Here is a 19,275-nt window from a genome sequence, read left to right on the forward strand (position 1 = left end):
GAGTTTTGTTTTATCTGACGTGATCTGAAACCACAAAATCATTTGTTTTGGAGTTTGTTTATTTTTTCCCTGCTGTGATGTGATGCGTCTGTACTATGTACCCCCATTTCTAGGATTGATAATGTGCATTGCACCACTTGGAAACAATACAACGTCTCTGGCACCCTCCTCCAAAATAAATGGTCCTCTTCCTGCTTCAGGCCATCTGATAGACACAGAGTGAGATTGGTTCTGTTGAATAAGAGATGAATCTCTCTGGGTGTCACCATGCCGCCACGACCTCTGAAATATCATTATCTACAGGGGAGGGAGGTTAACTTGTCTAATATAGCCTGAATACAAGAGAGGGGGTGCCACAAGTGAACATGATGCTGTTTTATTACTGGTATATCTCAGGAACAGGTGTGAATTTCTACTGCCGCCATGGTACACACTGTATCTCAGAGAACACCCAAACACACCTAATGACATAATCTGTTCTCCACAAATATGATGTGCAGCCCGAGGGGTAATTGCAATGTTTCAGTTTGTGATTACACTAGAAGGAAAAAAAGGAAACTTAATCTTGTACTTGAACCATGCAATAGGTGGCTTGTACAGCGCAGCGTGTATTACAGCACAGAGTCTTTGCCAAGTCCTTGAGCAGAGCACGTTTGAGGATGCTACAGTATTTAGTGTTGTTTCCCACTGACCAGCGTTTCCATCAATAAGCCTCAAGACGTATGACATTCACACCGCGTCGATAATCTGCCAAGGACTCCTGTTGGCACTGCACTACTCCGATTAGGCTAATTAAAAGTACCTTGTTACTTCATTATACAACAAACAATAAAATCAAATCAAATAAATCAAATTCATGTTTGTTAACCTAAAATTCAATGCAATAACCCACAGTTTGACAGTGCACTGATATTGTGATCATCACATCATACTAATGAAAATACCTGCAAATCAAAAGTGTACATCCAGACATCCAATTTGGAAATATAGCTTAATTCATTTATATTTCACTCAAGGTCTGAGATGGACTGGATCGATAATTCAGTTGGAATGGATATGGGTTCGCTGCACATGTCTCTCCAGTGGCTTGCTGTTGGAGAAACAGATGAAATTGAAGAGCCTCCATTGAATGTGTAACATTTGCAATGAACTCCCTCCTGGGCAGTGATAGAAATGTTGTCGTTGTTGCTGTTGATGTTATTATTAAAATTATAATTATTATTGTCATCATTTTGTTTGCCATTGTTTTGTTTTGAGGCGAGCCTACTGTAACTGTACCAAATTGATGATGTTGAATTGTGGCATCGATGAGTTTTCATCCATCTGTCATGATTGTATTTGAGCCAGGTTGTGTTTGATGAAGTACTATCAACTGCAGACTGTCCAAGTTTGCCTGTGTGATTTCAAAACATTTATCCCTGTGCGGAAATGTTCACAGATAAGTGTAAAATCCACCAGTCTATTTTAAGTCTATCTGTCATGACAGTGATATCTCAAATCAGACAGGCTTTTCAGGAGATTCCCATGTGTGCTTTAAAGCATAAGGCTGTTTACTGCCATTCCCTTGCAGTTTAGTTGTTGGGTTGCTTTTGTTTGCAACAAACAGTAAAGTTACTGACTTCTCTCTCTTCCCCATCTCCTCTGTCAGGGATGCACACTGTGGCCCCAAAAGGCTTCCAGTGTCCCGACACTGACAAAAACTGCAACCCCTGTCTGGATGCCGCCAAAGCCTGCAACCTCAACAGCACCTGCAAGAAACAGCGCTCTACTTACATTGCCACCTGCAGCAAGGGAGACCCCAACAAGGGAGAAACATGCAACAGGAAGCGCTGCCACAAGGCTCTGAGACAGTTCCTGGACCGGGTGCCCCCAGAGTACAGCCACCGGCTGCTCTTCTGCCCCTGCCAGCACGAGGGCTGCTCAGAGCGCCGCAGGCAGACCATCGTGCCCGACTGCTCCTTCAAGGACAAGGTCAAACCCAACTGTCTGGAGCTACGGCGGGTCTGTCGCCAGGACCCTCTCTGCAGGTGAAGGGAGGGTGGAGAAGATGAGCGATGGTGGGGTGAGGGTGGGGGGGGCAGGAGAAGGGAATTGTGTGTTGTATATGCAACTGTGTGTTTGATGTCTGTATGTCTGAGGGAGAGAAAAGATGAGAGAGAGCTCAAGCGTGTGCAGACATTTGTTTGTGTGCCTGTGGACATCAGCATGTGTGTGCGTGCAGCATGTGAGCGTATATGTGTGTGTGTGCATGCATGTTGTCTTTGGATGGGTGGGTGGACGGATTTCAGCGTTTGAGATGAGCCGCCACCAAACACATCAGAAGATTCATTATTTTCTTCTTATATTCGTGCAAAATGAGGGAAAAAGAAAACTGAATCTGCGCGTTAGAGAGCATTCTCGTTTGACTGCAATTTCCTTCTTCCCATGGTATTTTAAAGTTTTATATTTCTCTGCTGTAACTTTGCCAGGGAAGTAATTAGACTTTCAGGGAAGCCGTGGCTATTAGACGCAGGATGAAGACGTGAGGCTAAGTTGAAGGGACAACGCTCAATTAAGCTGAACAAAACATTAGTGGATCACTTTGGCTGCATGGGGGCCTCTATTGGATTCAAGCGACTGGATTCAATTCACACCTACCCAGCCGTGACTTGTTTCCTTGTGTTAGTGCTGCTGAGAGCAGGTGAAACACAGCGGTAGTACTATCAGCCCAATCGGCTGTCAAACTCTTTTTTCGCCCTCCAAAGCCATGTACTGTGTCTGGCTATCGATGGGCTACACAAGGAGATATGCTGTGCATTCATTAGCCTAATAGCATAAAAAATATGGGATATTTGAATAATTTGAGGCATTTAAAAACTCATTTATACGCCTAATGGAGTTCGACCGGGGGTTAGACCATTGAGGACCCCCCACTAAAAATAGCAGCCGTGGCGTGAGACTTATCAGGAGGGAAAACTTTTGACTATTTTGTCGTTTCGCAAAGTGACAGATGATTAGGCAGATGATAAAATCCAGTGACAGTCATTGGTGGGTTTGGACCGTGTTTGTTTGTGGGTTGGATACCCCAAGTGGCTGTCCAGCTGCGGATCTAGAGTTGTTGCTCCACCCATCAAGGAAGGACTCTGTCTGTCTGTCTGTCTGTCTGTCTGTCTCTCTCTCTCTCTCTCTCTCTCTCTCTCCCTCTCTCTGTCTGTCTCTCTTTCTCTGTTTTTGTTCTGCCTTTGCATGTCTCACAATAATCATCAGTAGACATGGCAGATGATAGCACCCTACTGGTTCATGATTATTTGTTGTAACTCTCTGCAAATCAGGCTGTGGCCATTTATTCAGTCAAATCCTTTCAATTATTTTGAATGTTTGCTTGGTTGTGACAGCTTTGAACTTTTTGTGATAGTTCAATTAGTTTGCTGTGGTAAACCAATAAATCCATGACCAATAAATCGCAGAAAAGTACTTTCATTTCAATTCATTTCAATTCAAATCATCTCAGTTATTTTATCAACCCATTTCTTCTGCGCAGAAAGCAATAATGACAGTGATAGCCAGCTTGTATCCTAATACATGACATATTATTATCTCCTCTTGACTATCTAGCCACATTGATTTCTTTTTCATTTTCTCAGGCAGCTTTTGCCTGCTCACCTGTACACACTCCAGGAGTAAGAATGCTTTACAGTGAAAAAGTCAAGTTGCCCTTTCTGTGATTACTCTCCTTTTATCCTGGGTATTGAGAAGAAAACATGGCCTTCCTTCATGTGCTGTTTGTATGATTTTTGCTCAGCGGGGGAGATTACTTTACCTAGCCATGCACAACAATTCCCTGTGACCAGTTTTTCTGTGGCGGTTCACATTTATCCCGTCTCAATAGAGGTGAGCGGCCTTCCAGGCTGAGCAGTAATAGCGAAAACCCAATTCCTTTTCCGCCAACACTAAATCCACATACTGTGTTACTAAAGTAGGGAAACTCCATTGCCTCGCCTCCGATTTATGATTGTCTTGATAATTACCTCCCCGCCTGCTTTGTGTAATCTGTTTTCAGGCCGAGTTGCTTTCTTTGACCTTTAAGCCCTCAGGTGTCTGATGTGCCCCTCCTTATTGAGACGTATGAAATAGAACGTTAAAGCTCATTATCTTTAGCCGTGCGCTGCCCTGTGGAGGTCAGCAGCTCAATGTGAGCGCACACACTCGTACAGTATCGACACACACCCCTATATGCGCACGTCAACACACAAACACGTTGTCAGTCACCGGTCATGCACACACGCACATTCGCACGCTTGCACACAACCCACTGTGAGCTTGAACGTGACCATAATAATCCGCGACTTGAGTGCCGCAATCTCCTGCAGTGAATAAGTGCTGTCATGCACGAGAATGTCACTAAGATTCAATTACAGTGAGATGTCACTGGTCAACTCTGCGCTGACACAGTTCTCTGATTGGTGATTTTATCCCGCCTTGAGGTGTCCCCACTAACTTTCATCCAGTGAGATATTCTTAAAGTGACAGACAATTCTTCTCTCTCTGTTTGGACGTTGCACAATTTAAGCTATTGTATCATCCAAGTGATGTTCATGAGACATGCATCGACCACTGGAAAATTTAATTGGGGAAAAAAAAAATAAAGGCTAAAGATTTAATGAGACAAACTGCAGATAATCCCTAATATCAACAGGACTACAAGACTGAAAAAAAAAAAAAAAAATCCAGTGTTATAATGTTCATCAAACCAGAATATTAATTACTCTCCTGATTTCTTTTGCAGACTTGCATATAAAAAAAATCATTTATGACCTTAATGAGGCCAAAGCCCGGAGGTGAAGACGTGTTTCATACAACCTCGGTGTTCAATTTTACAATCTTCGAAATAACCTTCTCAAAAACAGTTTACAACACTAAGTGGAGCTCTCAGTTCTAAAGCACAGCCCCACAGCTCAGAAACTATCTCGGCTGTTTCCTGCCAGAGATATGTTGATAAAAGCAGGAGAAGATCATTGAACAACAGGCCTGTCTCCCGTGGGGACGCCTGTCTGACTCCAAACAGGCGGTACACAGTCCAAGCCCAAGCCCATTTCATTTTAACACTAGGGAGGGACGGCGGGAAGGAGGGATGGAAGAGGGAAGAGAGGGAAGAAGAGTGGGATGGAGGAGGAGATGTAATGAGACACAGAGAGAAGAGGGAGCAGGAGGGAAGGTTGTAGGATCGATCGGGGCCGTAAAGTTACTGCAGCAGGTTGGAGGTCAGTAGTGTGGTCACAGAGCTGTGGATCTCTGCAGCAGGCTCTGCTAGCCATCTCAAGCACCGACTTAACGCTCTGTAACACACTTGGAGGAAAAAAGGTCATGCTCAAAACACACCCAAGTCAAAAGGGATTTAAAAATGTATACTTACCTATTTCATAATTTATTTTAGACTTTGAAAGGGCAGCAGCTCCTTGCTTTGCACACTGAAAATCTGAAAATGGCTCAAAAATACATTCTTTTTGGAGTTTTTTTTTTTTTTTTTTTTTTTTCTGCTTGTGCATGTGGGGTGCCAGATTGGCTGGGGTTTCACCTTTGGAGACTGTTCAAATTGTTCCAGGTGGAGCACAGAACTCAATCAAACACAGATTAAATATTTGAAAGGATTTCAAATATAGAATTTTGGCTTGGGCTTATGTGGCATATTGCACCAGAAGAGTTCATTCTCTCCCGAGTCTCTGTGGAGGCATTAGCTGACAAACTGCAGCCCACACGATATCTGGGGACCAGGGATGGACAGAGAACAAGCGGTGAAGAGGGTGTCTCTTATTTCTCACACCTGGTTGTACTTCCGCAGCAGTTATTATGTTATTATGTCCTATAATCCTGCCCAAACACACAGAAACACACATTCCTTCCAGGTATTGTTCTCATTTTTTCTTTACTCTTGGCCCTGTGCTCCCACAGTCCTGCTGATTGATCCAGCATTTATTCAGTTGGGGCCGCTGAGTCCACAGAGTGGCGATAGGCTATATTTGGATGTGGTGTTGTTGAGCTGTGGGGTGTGTGTTTGTGTGTGTGCGTTCGCATATATGTGTATAAGCAGAGTCCTGTGTGGCTCCCTGTCTTTTCCCTGGTCAGTCCACTCTGTGCAAACCCCATGAAGCCCAGCCCAGTGAACATTGAGTTGTATATGTGTACTGTATTGACTGTCTGAGGGATCAATGCAATGCTTCTATCTTTGATTTATTTCCCCTGGTCTCTGGGCTCATTGGGTGCTCTTTGATTGAGTTCTCTGGTCACTGGTTTTCAAAGTGGGGAGCTGAGAGACAATCGATCACTGTACAGGTAACCTGACCCAGTTTGGGGGGGAGGTACCCGGGCTTTGCTCACAGAAAACTCACAGGCCTCTCTCTCTCTCTCTCTCTCTCTCTCTCTCTCTCTCTCTCTCTCTCTCTCTCTCGCACACACACACACACACACACACACACACACACACACACACATACACACTGCCCTAAATCAACAGCCTGCTCTGCTGTATCTGACAACTCAAGTCTCCACTGAGGGGGAACAGTGTAGAGAGAATGACTGGCCCAGATGGCATTACTCTGTATCTTCTGAAGAGGAGGCTGAAAGAAATCAGGATGCTATTGCACTTTTATCATCAGTTTTTCTCTCACTCTCTCACTCTCTCTCTCACTCACTCACTCACACACGCACGCACTCACATACCCATACATCAAACCTTCCTGCCTCCGTCTTATAAGTCTATGCTCAAGGTAATACCCGGACTGTGTTCCCATCACTCCGATTACAATACAAGCTATCAAAGTGAAGTGTCTTTTCTGATAGTGTAAAGCTCTGGTTTTGCAAGCAAAGCATGTGTCAATTGGTGACCTTTTCCTCATACAAAGCTCAGTTTGCTGCAGTATGCCACTTTAATCAGGCCTCGGCTACTGTTAGAGACGTGCTCAGCTTGCTGGCTGCACATGAGAGCGGCAAATGGAGGGAGAAGGAGGGAGAGGTGCTCGGGGAGAGAGATAGAGGAAGTAAGATGGGATAGGAATTGGAAAAGAGGAGTGGTGCATTTAATTCCAATACATGGATTAGACTACGGCAATTTACCTCCCTAACTGTAATCTCAAAGGGAACATGTTATGACGGAAAGCTACAGTCATTACCGACCAAGCCCCCGATTGCCTGCCCTGCCTTCACAATCTCCTCTCCCTATGGTACTGCATCTATTATTAATGCTAACATTATCAATAGGACTTCAGACTTATCTTCACAATGAACGAAGTGTGGAGTTGAATGCGGTGGTTAGTGCCTGCTCTTCCACACTTTCCCACTTTGTCGTTCCGTCTCTGTGTCTCCGAACTTGTCTGCACTTCAGGAGTCTTGCCTGAAAGCTTCAGCATGGTACCTTTTATTATACTATCACCAGAGAATTGTTTGTTATGTGACTAATAGCCATTTAATTGCTGGTAATAACTGTTCTGCAGTGTACTGCTAACTCACTCTGTCGTGTTTGCAGGGACAGTTCATCCATTTGTTTGGCATGTACACTCTGTCTGGGGGAAGGCTGTTTGCCTTGTTCACAGAGTATTAAGGGAGTTTAGATAACCTTGAATAATCTATTCACCCTTTACCAAACAGACAATACTGGGTCGTGTGTGTGGCATGCTTGATTTAGCATTCATTCCAGTGACATAACATTCAATTGTTTGATTGCAAGACGCCAGCAATGTAGTGGGGCAGAGAGTGGAAGAGGGAGACAGAGAGAGAGAGAAAGTGAGAGAAACAATTTTCTGGTCACCGAAACAAGGAAAGTTTTAATCATGCGTGAGGAAACATTTTTTGTTTTGTTTTGTTTTTTTTAAAAAGGGGGTTAATTAAATGAAAGATTATGTTCAGACTGTTTTGTAACTTTGGATTTGCTGTGTAATAATGCAGGAGAAGTTGTGCCACCAGACAGTTTCTTTGTTGGCTTCAACTCTCTGCTGAGTAAAGGGGGAAAGGTTGTGTCACAAGACAGCTACGCTAAACTGGCCCGTGTTTTGACTGAATGCCATCTGTCCACCGTGCCCTTTTAGGGTATTGACTGGGAATCCCAATGAGTGCCTATAGCACTGCCAAAAAACGGAGGCTGCTGTCCAGGCACATTCAAGGGAAAATAGCTTTGAGCCGCATGGATGCGGTCGACAATAGCCTATGACCAGAACAACGGAGACGCCGTTGTCTCAGGGTGACCGGCAGAATGCTAGGTAGCAAAGCAGTCAGCGTGCCTCTACAGCACACCAAACTAAAAGAATTTCAAGTGTCCTTTAGTGAACAAAAAAATAATAATAATTATAGCATCAATGTTTTTTTTTTTTTTTTTTTTACAATTTGTTTATTAAGCAAAATATACTTGCTATAGCGCTCGGCTCCTAAGGTCAGCGCTGTGTCGGTAGGCTTTTCATAATAAATGTTGTGACGTAATGAGCTGTGCAGCACAATGCAGAAAACTGTGTGTGTCAAAAGAGAGTAATAGTCAAACTCCGCTGTTGTCAAGCCCCATTGTTTGCTTTGGCATTTAACACCAATCTAGTGGCACAAGGACACACAAGGCTGTTCTGTTTTATCGATTGAACCAGGGTCAAATTCCCTCGCTGCGAGTTTGCACATGAGCACTTGGGGCTGCAATGACAATCAGTGTGTATGACAATGCAAGCGGGGCATTAATGAGGAGAGAGGAGAGATGAGGTGAGGAGAGGGGAGGGGAGGAAAGAGGAGGAGAGGAGAGGAGAGGAGGGGAGAGGGAAGAAGGAAGGGGTCAAGTCAGGAGAAAAAGTAAGGGAGGGTGAGGAGATGAGGTCAGAGGAGCTGAAAGGAAAAGACGGGAAAAGTGAAAGAGTGAAAGAGGGGAAATAAGAACTGGGAGGAGGAGGAGAAGGAGAGGAGGGAAGGAGAGAAGCTCTTTTGTTTGTCTCATTTGCTTCAAATAACTGTTATTAGAGTCCCAGATATTGTTGCACAGTTATTGTACTTATGGCTATTATGCTCACTGTAGATGAGAGATTGATGTGGTTTACAAAAGCCACTCTAGGCTGAAGATTCAGGGACGTGATAGGAATAAATTACAGTGATTCAAATTTAACAGAAATTATCGGGTGTTGAAAAACTACATATTTGCAAATAGAGCACAAAGAGGAAGTCTCTGAACCAGATAGGACACTCCCTCGACGGCTTGTTTATAATGTAGAGAGGAAGCTATTAGAAGACTTTGTAACCTGATACATTTGATACTGTTTTTCCTTCTGCCTCTTCTCCTTCATCATGGTTTCCAAGAGTGACACTCATCTGATTTGAGTCACATTGTTTGTCACAGGCATCAAGTGATAGAAATAAGAATCCATATAAAAAGCCATTAGTTTTCTATTACTGCCAAGCTGGACGGACAGGCACTTAGCGCTCAGCCGAATCACTGTGTTTAAAGTGTCAGGTTGGTTGAAAGAAATCTACCTCTGTGGGGGCTCCCCTGCCACTTCCCTGGGGGCTGAGTGGTTGAAATGACCATAAAACTCCGTTGAGCTAGACAGCCTGTAATTTCGGCAGCGAGCGGTGCTTTGGCGAGGTATAATGGAAAGCCCGTGGAAGCCATGAAATATGCGGCATCTCGGTGTTGGAACACCATTGTCCGAACACTCAGGACACCTCTCTAAACTTCAAATTACTGTTTTTAAACCATCATTGTCTGAAAGAGCTCCGCTTCTAAAAAGAAACATGATGGTTGTTCAGTTTCTTGAATCCTCTGTGGTCTTTGCCTTTCTCGCAGGAAACCTGACGTTTGCGCTCTTTGTTAGCATGAGCGTAAAAGACCCATTCCACATTAGAAACAGCATAATGGAAACTGTGGCGCTAACAATGTTGTTTTGTGTCGGTTCAATAGAGTTCCTCTCTGCCTCCTCTGTCTGTTACATCCTTTTATCATTCTGTGGCACGATTGTGGGTACAAGTGCCTTCTTTCACTCTGAATAGGAATGGATGAGAGAGGGCTTTGAGTGAAGAGGACAGGTGTGGAGAGGGATAGATTTTGCATTTGTGCACTTGCACATGTCTGGAATCTGTGTGAATCTGTATTTTTTATTTATCACGTGCGTGACCATTTCGGCTTGTGTGTGCGCATGTGTGTGTAAGTCTGTGCAGCTATGGTAGAGCAAGCATGCGTCCTGTTTTCTGAAGTGAGGCTTTAGATGTGATGTTAGCAGCGTGTCATGTTGAGAGGTTCTCCGGGTGATTTGATAGGAGGGCGGATGGAGATGGAGTTGGAGTAATGAAGTGAGTCTGAGTGGGGTTTGCTGCTGGAGGCCCAAGCCCATCACTCCACACTGGATGCATCTCTGCTTATGAAGAGAGAGACGGAGACAGACAGAGAGAGTGAGAGGGGGATGGATGGGTGGGGGGGTTGTTACCTCATCATCCCCTATTCCCCCCCACAGCCAAATCCGCTTGCCTCTGCTCTCCTCATTCAGAGAGTGGGGACGCAGCATAATAATCAGCACATCTGTCTTTAACTCGGTGCTAACTGTGATACACTGTGTTATGGCTGCTTGTATTCACCTGACTGAATACCCAGAATGACACTGTATATTTTGCTGAAGTGCTAGAAGTGATGTTTCCAGATAAACATGCAGGTGGAGATTCAGTATCATTACGATTCACCTGCTCCAATACAATTACTGCAGATCCTTATGAAGCTGGCACAAAATAATGAATAAGTGATAAGGTAGCCACACTGCTGAACGTATAATAAGTAATCCAGTTGTAATTCATATTTTAACTCAAGGCAGTATGTAAATTTCTGTGACATTATCATTCCACTGGTTTAGGCAATTGTGGCTTACAGTAGTGTGCTCGGTCATCACTTCATTGTTTTTTCAGTGTTGTGCTCAGCACATGAATGCAACACAGCAGACACATCTGCGCAACTTGCACACTAAGTACAATGAAATTACTGGATAAATACATAATAGAAGCTAATTATTTACTAATGAGTCCTTGAACAACACAATTTGTTATTCTGGAAAAAAATGCATCTAAAGGTGATAGGTGCAGCTTTTTAACATCAATATATTATTATCACATTAACTGTGAGACATTAGTGTAATTACTGTAAACAAACGAGACCATCACCAGGAAGGTTGGCAGGCTCCACGCTGCATTCTAAATAGTGTGCATCTGATTCACATTTGGAAGGAAATCTACTAGATTGCTTTACAGCACAAACCAGAGGGAGGGCCGCCGCTCCTCTAGCGTAAACAGAGAAAGCTTTCAAGGCTCCCTTTTGCAGTCTGGCACATATGAAGCAGCTGATTTCTTCCCGCTCGTGCCTGCGTGGTTATTTCTCGACTCAACATGACATCACTTGCTCCGGAATGGGTGGGGAGTGAGCCTGGATCGTGCGATGAGGCCCCTGGGAACGCCTTTAGGGCCTCACTGCTCCCCTCCAAACACAACACACACAAGACTAAAATGCTTATGTCATGGTTATTCAGTTAGATTACAGGTGGGCCAAAATATAGTATGTTGGAGGCCTAAACTGGCGGTGTGTGTGTGTGTGTGTGTGTGTGTGTGTGTGTGTGTATGTTCATTCCTTCAGTGCTTTCAGCATAGGTAAAGTCTGTATCATAATCCCTACTCACTGCTACTGGACTTTTAAGGCGTTTTGACTGACCCCTCACTTGTGTATTTCCATTTTTTTAGACTTTATTACATTACATTTACATATTACATTTCTGAGAGAAATGTTATACTCTTTACCTCACTACATTTAGGTCACAGCTGTAGAAACTAGTCACTTTGCAGAATAAGCCTTTTCATACAAAACATAAAATATAATGCATTATTAAAGTGGAAACTAGCCAACAGTATATGGTTCAGTTACAGCCATACCATTAAAATACTTATGCATCAATAATTTAGCACTCTAAAAGGATCCATTCCTCACAATGGCTACTTTTACTTTTCATATTTAAGTACAGTTTACTGCTAATACTTCTGTACTTAAGTAAAATGTTGACTGCAGGATGGCTTTATAAACTTTTACCTAAGTAAAGCATTTGGGCACTCCTTCTACCTTCTACTTCTACTCGCTGTAGGCAAGTATCGTCCGTGTGTCTAATGGAATTAGACACACTGCATTTCCACTGCGCTGCACAACTCTTTAAATGCTTCACAGTTTTACACCAATCTGATTAAAAAGTGTCAAGTTACTGGTTACAAATGGTGTTTCTAATATATTTGGAGAAAAAGAATTTCAATTTCCAGTTTTGTTTTCGCAGCATGAGGCTCTGTCGTATAGCAATGTTATTGATCTGTGCGTCGCCAAGCAACATGCATGACGTGATTGTGCACACATTGAGCACGATGTTATAGAGTGCTTTAGATATTGTGTTTCTATTATATTAACTAACTTTTTATTTTGTGGTGACCATGCAAATGTTATGACAATCCCTTTAATATAATTTCTGTCTGTGCCTTCCATTCTACATATTTGTCCCTTGCATTTCTTTCTGTTTGTACAGTTTCTCTCTATCTGTACAAATCACAGTACATTGTCCCCAGGGCTTTTTGCCTGAGGGCCTGAAGACCCTTGGCAGTCAGAGGCCCCAGAGCACTACCCCCATCTCCATAATCTGTCTTTGGTTGAGAGTGCACTAGAGGGGAGTGATGATATGAAATGGGTGGCGCAGTGCAAACTGGTACCCAAATATATGCTTGCTTGCACATCCGCCTCCTCAGACCACGTCTTAGCACAGGCGCTAGCGGTCTGTGCTATTTTCATGACTGTAACTGGTGATGGCACACGCATATAAACCTCTTCAAAATCACACAACCCCCTCTTTATGTATGTTATACTCGCATGTTGCACCTTGATGTAAAGTCCTCCACCAGTAGACACATTTACAAACACATCAAAAAGGCATTTTAATGTGATTAAAGCAATAATGCTGGTAATGCAGCGTCCATACTGGGTTAGATTGAAGGGTTATTTTTTACCAATATCTATCATCCCCAGCTGTTTGTCGGATAAATGAGGGCCGGCCTTTCATCAATGAAATCCCTGTAGCCATTTGAAAGCAGCAGATGTATGTGCGTTCCATCTGCAGCCTCTAATTGGGGGTCTGCTGTGTGAATTTTCAAAGCGCCATGTTGTCGCGCATGCTCTGTCCAGGATGGATACATTGATTACATTTTGCACAACTAACACCAGGTACTTGAAAACGAAGTACACAAACCAGGGCCGGGTCTAGCCAGGCATGTATGAGGGGGCAGCCACAAATGTTGAGGGGGCATTGTGCTCCAGCACCTTTTACCATGTCTAACTGAATATATTTTGGGGGATTTAGTTTGAGGGGGCACAACATTTATTTGAGGGGGCCAGGCCCCCTCTTGCCCCTGCGTAGACCCGGCCCTGACACAAACTTGTATTATTGTGTTCACAGTGAACTGGTCGCTTATACATTGGCAGGCTAGTGCGTACATTTTCCAAGTTTATCCAGCGCTGTGACTCATCATCAGCGCCATAGCGGGAACAGGGACATCCTGGTGACACATCGGACAATTAGTTCACACCGGTCCATTTTTTGCACTTTAAATGATTTTTTTTTAGCATTTCGGCTTGACTCGTCAGTCACATTATACACACACAGGACATTTTGGAAGGTGAGAGAGATGACAAGATAAATGCCTGAGCTCTATTTAGTGTTTATGGTATGTGCTTCAGCCAACTGAGCCACTAGAACGCCCTACATAGCTCCATTCTTAAGTAAACTCAGTAAACTCCCGCTGGACCATCTTTTTCCCACCAATTGCTAACATGGTATCCTCGTCCAAAAATGCTGTGTGGCCGGGTGTGGAACAACTGCATGCACCATCTCATTATTTCCTGTGGGTTTCCCAAAAGTACTGACTGAAGCTTTGCATTTTTAATTGCAACAGAGAAATGCCTACGGCTCGAAATAAGTACATCACTCATGAAAACGGGATTATTATGGGAGTTGTCAGTTTATACAATCATGTAAACGGCTTAAACAGACTATTGCTTTGCTCACAGTATTGGCAATAGTGTCATCATTTTGTGTATGTAAATGTAGCCAAATATGATTAATTGAATGAATACAGCCCCTTTTTAATCACTGAAGTAAAACAGACTGCTGGCAACTGACAAAACAAATTTGAATGTACAACAAAGTTAATTGTATCTACATATGTGATTATTGCATGAATCATTGCCTTCCAACATAAAAGCGTCAGTGTCATTACTCAATGAAGATATGGTAATGAGTATTTTAATGACCAACCAACCAACCAACCTGATAACCAAACAACCAACCAAACCAAAGGAACGTGAATTCAGTTGAAGAAGGGGCACTATCTGCCCCCGGTGGCATATTTGGGGTGCTGTATATTTACTGCTCGCAACTCTGCCCCTCCTAGACAAGAACCCTGGCTTCCACTTGGAAGAAGCCAATCTTAAAGCATAACGGTATCCCCAGTTTCAGTCTTGCTCTGCCTAGTCGAAAACTGCAGCACACCGGGCAGAGAGCAGCGGTGGAGAGGGAGAGGAAGGGCTATCAAATCAGTCTGATTATAGGGGTGAACTAAAGTACAACGCTATGAAACAGCAGCAGTTTAATGTATGCACTTAGATATGGCAGTAACACTTAATAATACTATAGTATTATTGTTTTATGTCTCAAGCAACACCCAGACGTGAGTTAACACTTCAAAAAATGTGTGTATTGTTACCAATTGCTTTAAAAAGAAAGAGGAGATAATTTAATTGGCCATGATACCAATGCGAGCCCCAATCACACCTTATGATAATTTATTCCTCGTAATCAAACTCCTTTCACAACTTTGCTGTGACAGCACCTCTGGTCACAAAAGTACCAAAAAACTGTTGGTCACATCCAAGTGATATTGCGGCATAAGCTCCACCATCTGCATTTGTACATTTGCAACTAAATAAAGTTTCTTTTCAGGTGCTACAAACAAGAAAAGTGGAAAAAATTACTTCCAACATTTATCCTTTTCAGTAAAGCCAAAAAGAAAATATTTGACTGAAGAAAGCAATCAGTGACAGTAAGCAACAGTTCTGAAATTTGATTTTGAAAGGTGGTCCTTGAGAAAATCTAGCAGTTATAGTACCAGCTGGCATGAAACAGAGGCTACCAATCATTTCAGACCTGCTGCCATTCCTCATGGTAATTATTAATCTGACAGTATTTTGTTTAAAAAGATTATATAGTCTTTAATAAAATCACAGAAATGGTAAAATGTGAGCAAATGAATGCACAGTGAAAGAGCCTATTAATCAAAAAGTGTTTATTAAATGTGATGGTCACCAAATGCAGTACTTATAACACACTGGTGACAAGTATTTGCCAACGCCTCCCACCCCCAGAAACATCCACCAAAGAGATACAGTGACAAAACATATGCAGTCAACAGTCATATTGATACATATGCATGTGTGTCTATCTATCTATCTATCTATCTATCTATCTGTGTGCGTGCATGCGTGCGTGCGTGCGTGCGTGCGTGCGTGTGTGTGTGTGTGTGCATGTATGTGTGTGTGTGCCCATGTTTCTGGCTGTCTGTGTGTGTCTTTGAGTTTGTGTGCTCACAGGACAGCCAGAGGCACATTACAGTACCTTTGAACTTGAAGCTGCAAAGAGTGGTCAGTCGAGGTCAGGATGAATCATGAGAGAGAGAGAGCGAAAGAGAGAGAGAGAGAGAGAGAGAGAGAGAGAGGGAGAGAGAGAAATGCGTGATGGATTGTGATTCACTTAGTTTTAGCGGGCAGCTGTGATGTGAACAGTACAGACAGAGCAACTTTGCACACGCTACTCCCAATAAACCTACTTAAGTGGATTAGCAATGCCACCCTGAGGGCCTCAACAGACTTAAAGCTCTTATCACAAACACACACCGAAACAAAACATACTATTTTTATCTAGTTCGGTGGTGGTGGTGGTGGCGGGGGTGGGGTGGGGTGGTGGTGGGGGAGTGATGTTGGGGAGACAGTCGTGATGTCCAGGATACGCATTAAAACGTAGCCAAAAGAGGCATCTGATGTCTTTCTCATCCTGACAGATATATGCAATCAATCGGTATACGTTGCACGTTACGACAATAGAAAATGGCTCGTTGGTGCTGAAGCATGACTGAGACCTGGTTATTATTCAGGACACCTGTTGTTGCAATCTAGAAACAGATGTTGCATATACTTTCCCAGTTTGATGTTGGTCACAATTGGCAGCTGCTGCAGAGTCACAATATTGCCAGAAAACTAGGTCCAATCGTGTGAATTAATGTGTTTATGTTTGTGTGTGTGTGTGTGTGTGTGTGCGTCTGCGTCCATAAGTATATATGAGCATGAGTTACATTACACTTATGCAACGAACAAGGTGATGATGTGACATGTGTTTGCTGTGTGTTTGGTGTGCAGGTCCAGACTGGCTGATTTCCACATGAACTGCCTGGTGACTCAACACACAGTGAGCAGCTGTCCCAATGAAGACAATTACCAGGCCTGCTTGGCCTCCTACGCCAGGCTCATCGGTCAGTGCGGCCAGGGCTCTGGGTGACACTGTGAGATGGAATGGAGTCGATGTGTCTGTGAATGTGTGTGTGTGTGTGTGTGTGTGTGTGTGAGAGAAAGAGAAAGAGAGATAGAGAGTGACAGAGTAAAAGAAATTGTGAGAGATTGAAAGAAATGCACATTTACCCCCCAACCCTGCAATATTTTTCTAAGAATTCTGATGCATGCTGAGATAAAGAGTGATGGCGCGAGGTCTGGAGGGAGAGACAGTGTGACAGCAGTCTACCCTCGCTTATCTTGGTGGGTGGGGGGCAGTGAGGCTCGCTGGATGTTTCCCTCCTGGCCTGATATCTCCCCCAGCACGCTGGACTTCAGCGCTCTACTTGAAGTAATGAGCAAGTTGAGGCAGAGAGGGAGAGAGAGTTTACTTAATTAAAACACTTCATGACCATCTGTTTGCTCATAGTAAATGCTCTTCGAACAGCACGCAGAGAGAGTTTTCACAAGAACATTCCTCCATGTTGGCGGAAGTTTGACAGCAGTACCTTGGCGATGCGTCGGCACGCTCACCAATGCTGGGTAGCACACAAAGGGGGTTCTAATTTACATAAAATTACTACACCGTCTCTGCATAGTGATCACTACATGCAGGTCTCAAGTTAGAGATTTCAAAAGAAGCAATACTCAGATATCAAGTCATTAAAACATTTTGAACACGATGCCAACAGCAGTGCTTTTAGTATCAGTAGTATCCACACAACAGCTCACTCTGTCAGTGTTTTTATTCTAATATAAAAACTTGAAACACTTAAAGTTGCAGCCGTGCTTGCTGGACTGTAAATCAAAATGAAAGCACATAATCAATCCATGATATTTATTGTTACAACAGGATATTTCACGCAGTTCCTCTAATTTGAAATTAGTGTTTTGTTAGGGTCTTTTGTTTTCTACTTGAAGGTTACAGGCCAATGTAACTCAGTCTTCTTATTCTAATACATCCCCCTATATTTAAAGGTGCACTGTGCAATATTGACAAGGGTTGACTGGAGTGAGGATAATTTAAAATCAAGTGACAAAAATGCAGATTAAGCACAGAATTTTCTAGTTGTGTCTGTATAGTTCTCATAATTGACTGACTCACAGATCAATTAAATAAATAAATTCCCTATCCCTTTTTGGTTATTAATTTTTTGACATTTGGGACTAAATACTCCTCAACTCATTTGACCAGAGGCAATTTTACATGGTCTACTGTTAAATCTTTGAAACATAAAAAGTTTGTGTTTACCTCTTAATGTCTACACAAGGTTTTTCAGTTTTACAGCGAATGGGATATCTGTGCTGTCAGGGACCAAGAATCATGAAATTTTACTTGTATTGGTATCAACTACAAAAACTCTTTCTTAGTTTCATCTATTGTTTACTGACGCTGAATCCAAGACCGTGATTTTCAAACTTGTTCTCTAGAGGTCTTAGTCGTCCACTAGAATCAGTGTAACAAGTATCAGTCATGCCTCCCCCACCATGTGCCATAAATCCTGCGGTATGAAGTGATAATATGCTGGGATGCCTCCTGGAATTCTCTGGAATGTGCCACACAATGTGCACCTAACACCCCTGACTCCCGCTGAAAGCACTGCCGCAGAGAGAGCCATCTGAAAAGTAAAATGTTTTGGTACAGTAGCGCTGTATCCAAACAACATGCATTTCCTAAATCGCCTACTTTGCAAACTATTCATAACATAATGGCCTCTTTACATCTAAAATAGGCATTACAGAACGCTTCACCTTCCCATAAACCTCAAATGGTGTAACCCTATTCCTATGACTAATATCCTGTTGTCCGTTTTATATACTATTTGTAATAAATGTAGTCCATTATTGTCCATTAGTGACCTGTAGCTGTTGTCCTAATGTGTGTGTGTGTGTGTGTGTGTGTGTGTGTGTGTGTGTGTGTATACGTGTGTGTATTTGTGTGTGCGTGTGCGTGTGTGTGTGTGTGTGTGTGTGTGTGTGTGTGTGAATGCCCTCACAGGGACAGACATGACTCCCAACTATGTCGACAGCAGCTACTCCAACTGGACCGTCTCCCCGTGGTGCACTTGCAAGGGAAGTGGGAACCAGGAAGAGGAGTGTATGAACTTCCTGCAGGATTTCACCGACAACACATGCCTGAGTGAGCCATCCTGACGCACAGACACTCTATATGCATCTGAAATGTGTTTTGTAACTGATAGGGAACCAATCGTCATGTAATATTGATAAGAGCGCAAGTGTGTGATGCTGTAGTTACTCCCGCTGCCATGCTGCACCACAGCCGGTCCCTGGGAAAAACAGGAGACTTAGAGTGAGCCGTGAACTTCGATCTAATGCAACTTTAATGGTTTCATGTCAGATTCTGTTTTTCAATGTCTTAGAGCACCCCACTTGAGATAACTGTGGAGGTGCTGCTATTGATGAGTGGAAGGTGCATTGGTGAGGGTGGGACTGAATGGAGAGTGTAATTGTAGTTATCCGTGGAACTGGACTGAAGTACCTGGAAGGAAGGAGGGAAGGAAGAAAGAAATGGAAGAGGGGAGGAATGGAGGAAGGGATGAAGGGATGAAGGAAGACAGGAAGGAGTAAGTGATGATATTCATGGTTGGATGGTTGGATAGAACTTCTTGAAGCCCTAATGAAAATTTGCCTGCTGCACATTTGGTACAACTTATCCACAGAAA

General features: G+C 43.2%; 1 protein-coding gene across 1 annotated transcript in view; it reads left to right on the top strand.

The window, feature by feature from the left end:
- LOC115364662 (GDNF family receptor alpha-2-like) overlaps window positions 1-19,275 on the top strand; it is a 49,326-nt gene that overhangs the window by 21,300 nt on the left and 8,751 nt on the right. The window contains exons 4-6 of the mRNA XM_030059190.1: window positions 1,649-2,027; window positions 16,463-16,575; window positions 18,591-18,731. Of these exons, the coding sequence (XP_029915050.1) occupies window positions 1,649-2,027; window positions 16,463-16,575; window positions 18,591-18,731 (633 nt within the window). The remainder of the gene's footprint in view (window positions 1-1,648; window positions 2,028-16,462; window positions 16,576-18,590; window positions 18,732-19,275) is intronic.

Source organism: Myripristis murdjan, chromosome 9 (genome assembly GCF_902150065.1).
Source record: "Myripristis murdjan chromosome 9, fMyrMur1.1, whole genome shotgun sequence".
NCBI classification, from domain to species: Eukaryota; Metazoa; Chordata; class Actinopteri; order Holocentriformes; family Holocentridae; genus Myripristis; species Myripristis murdjan.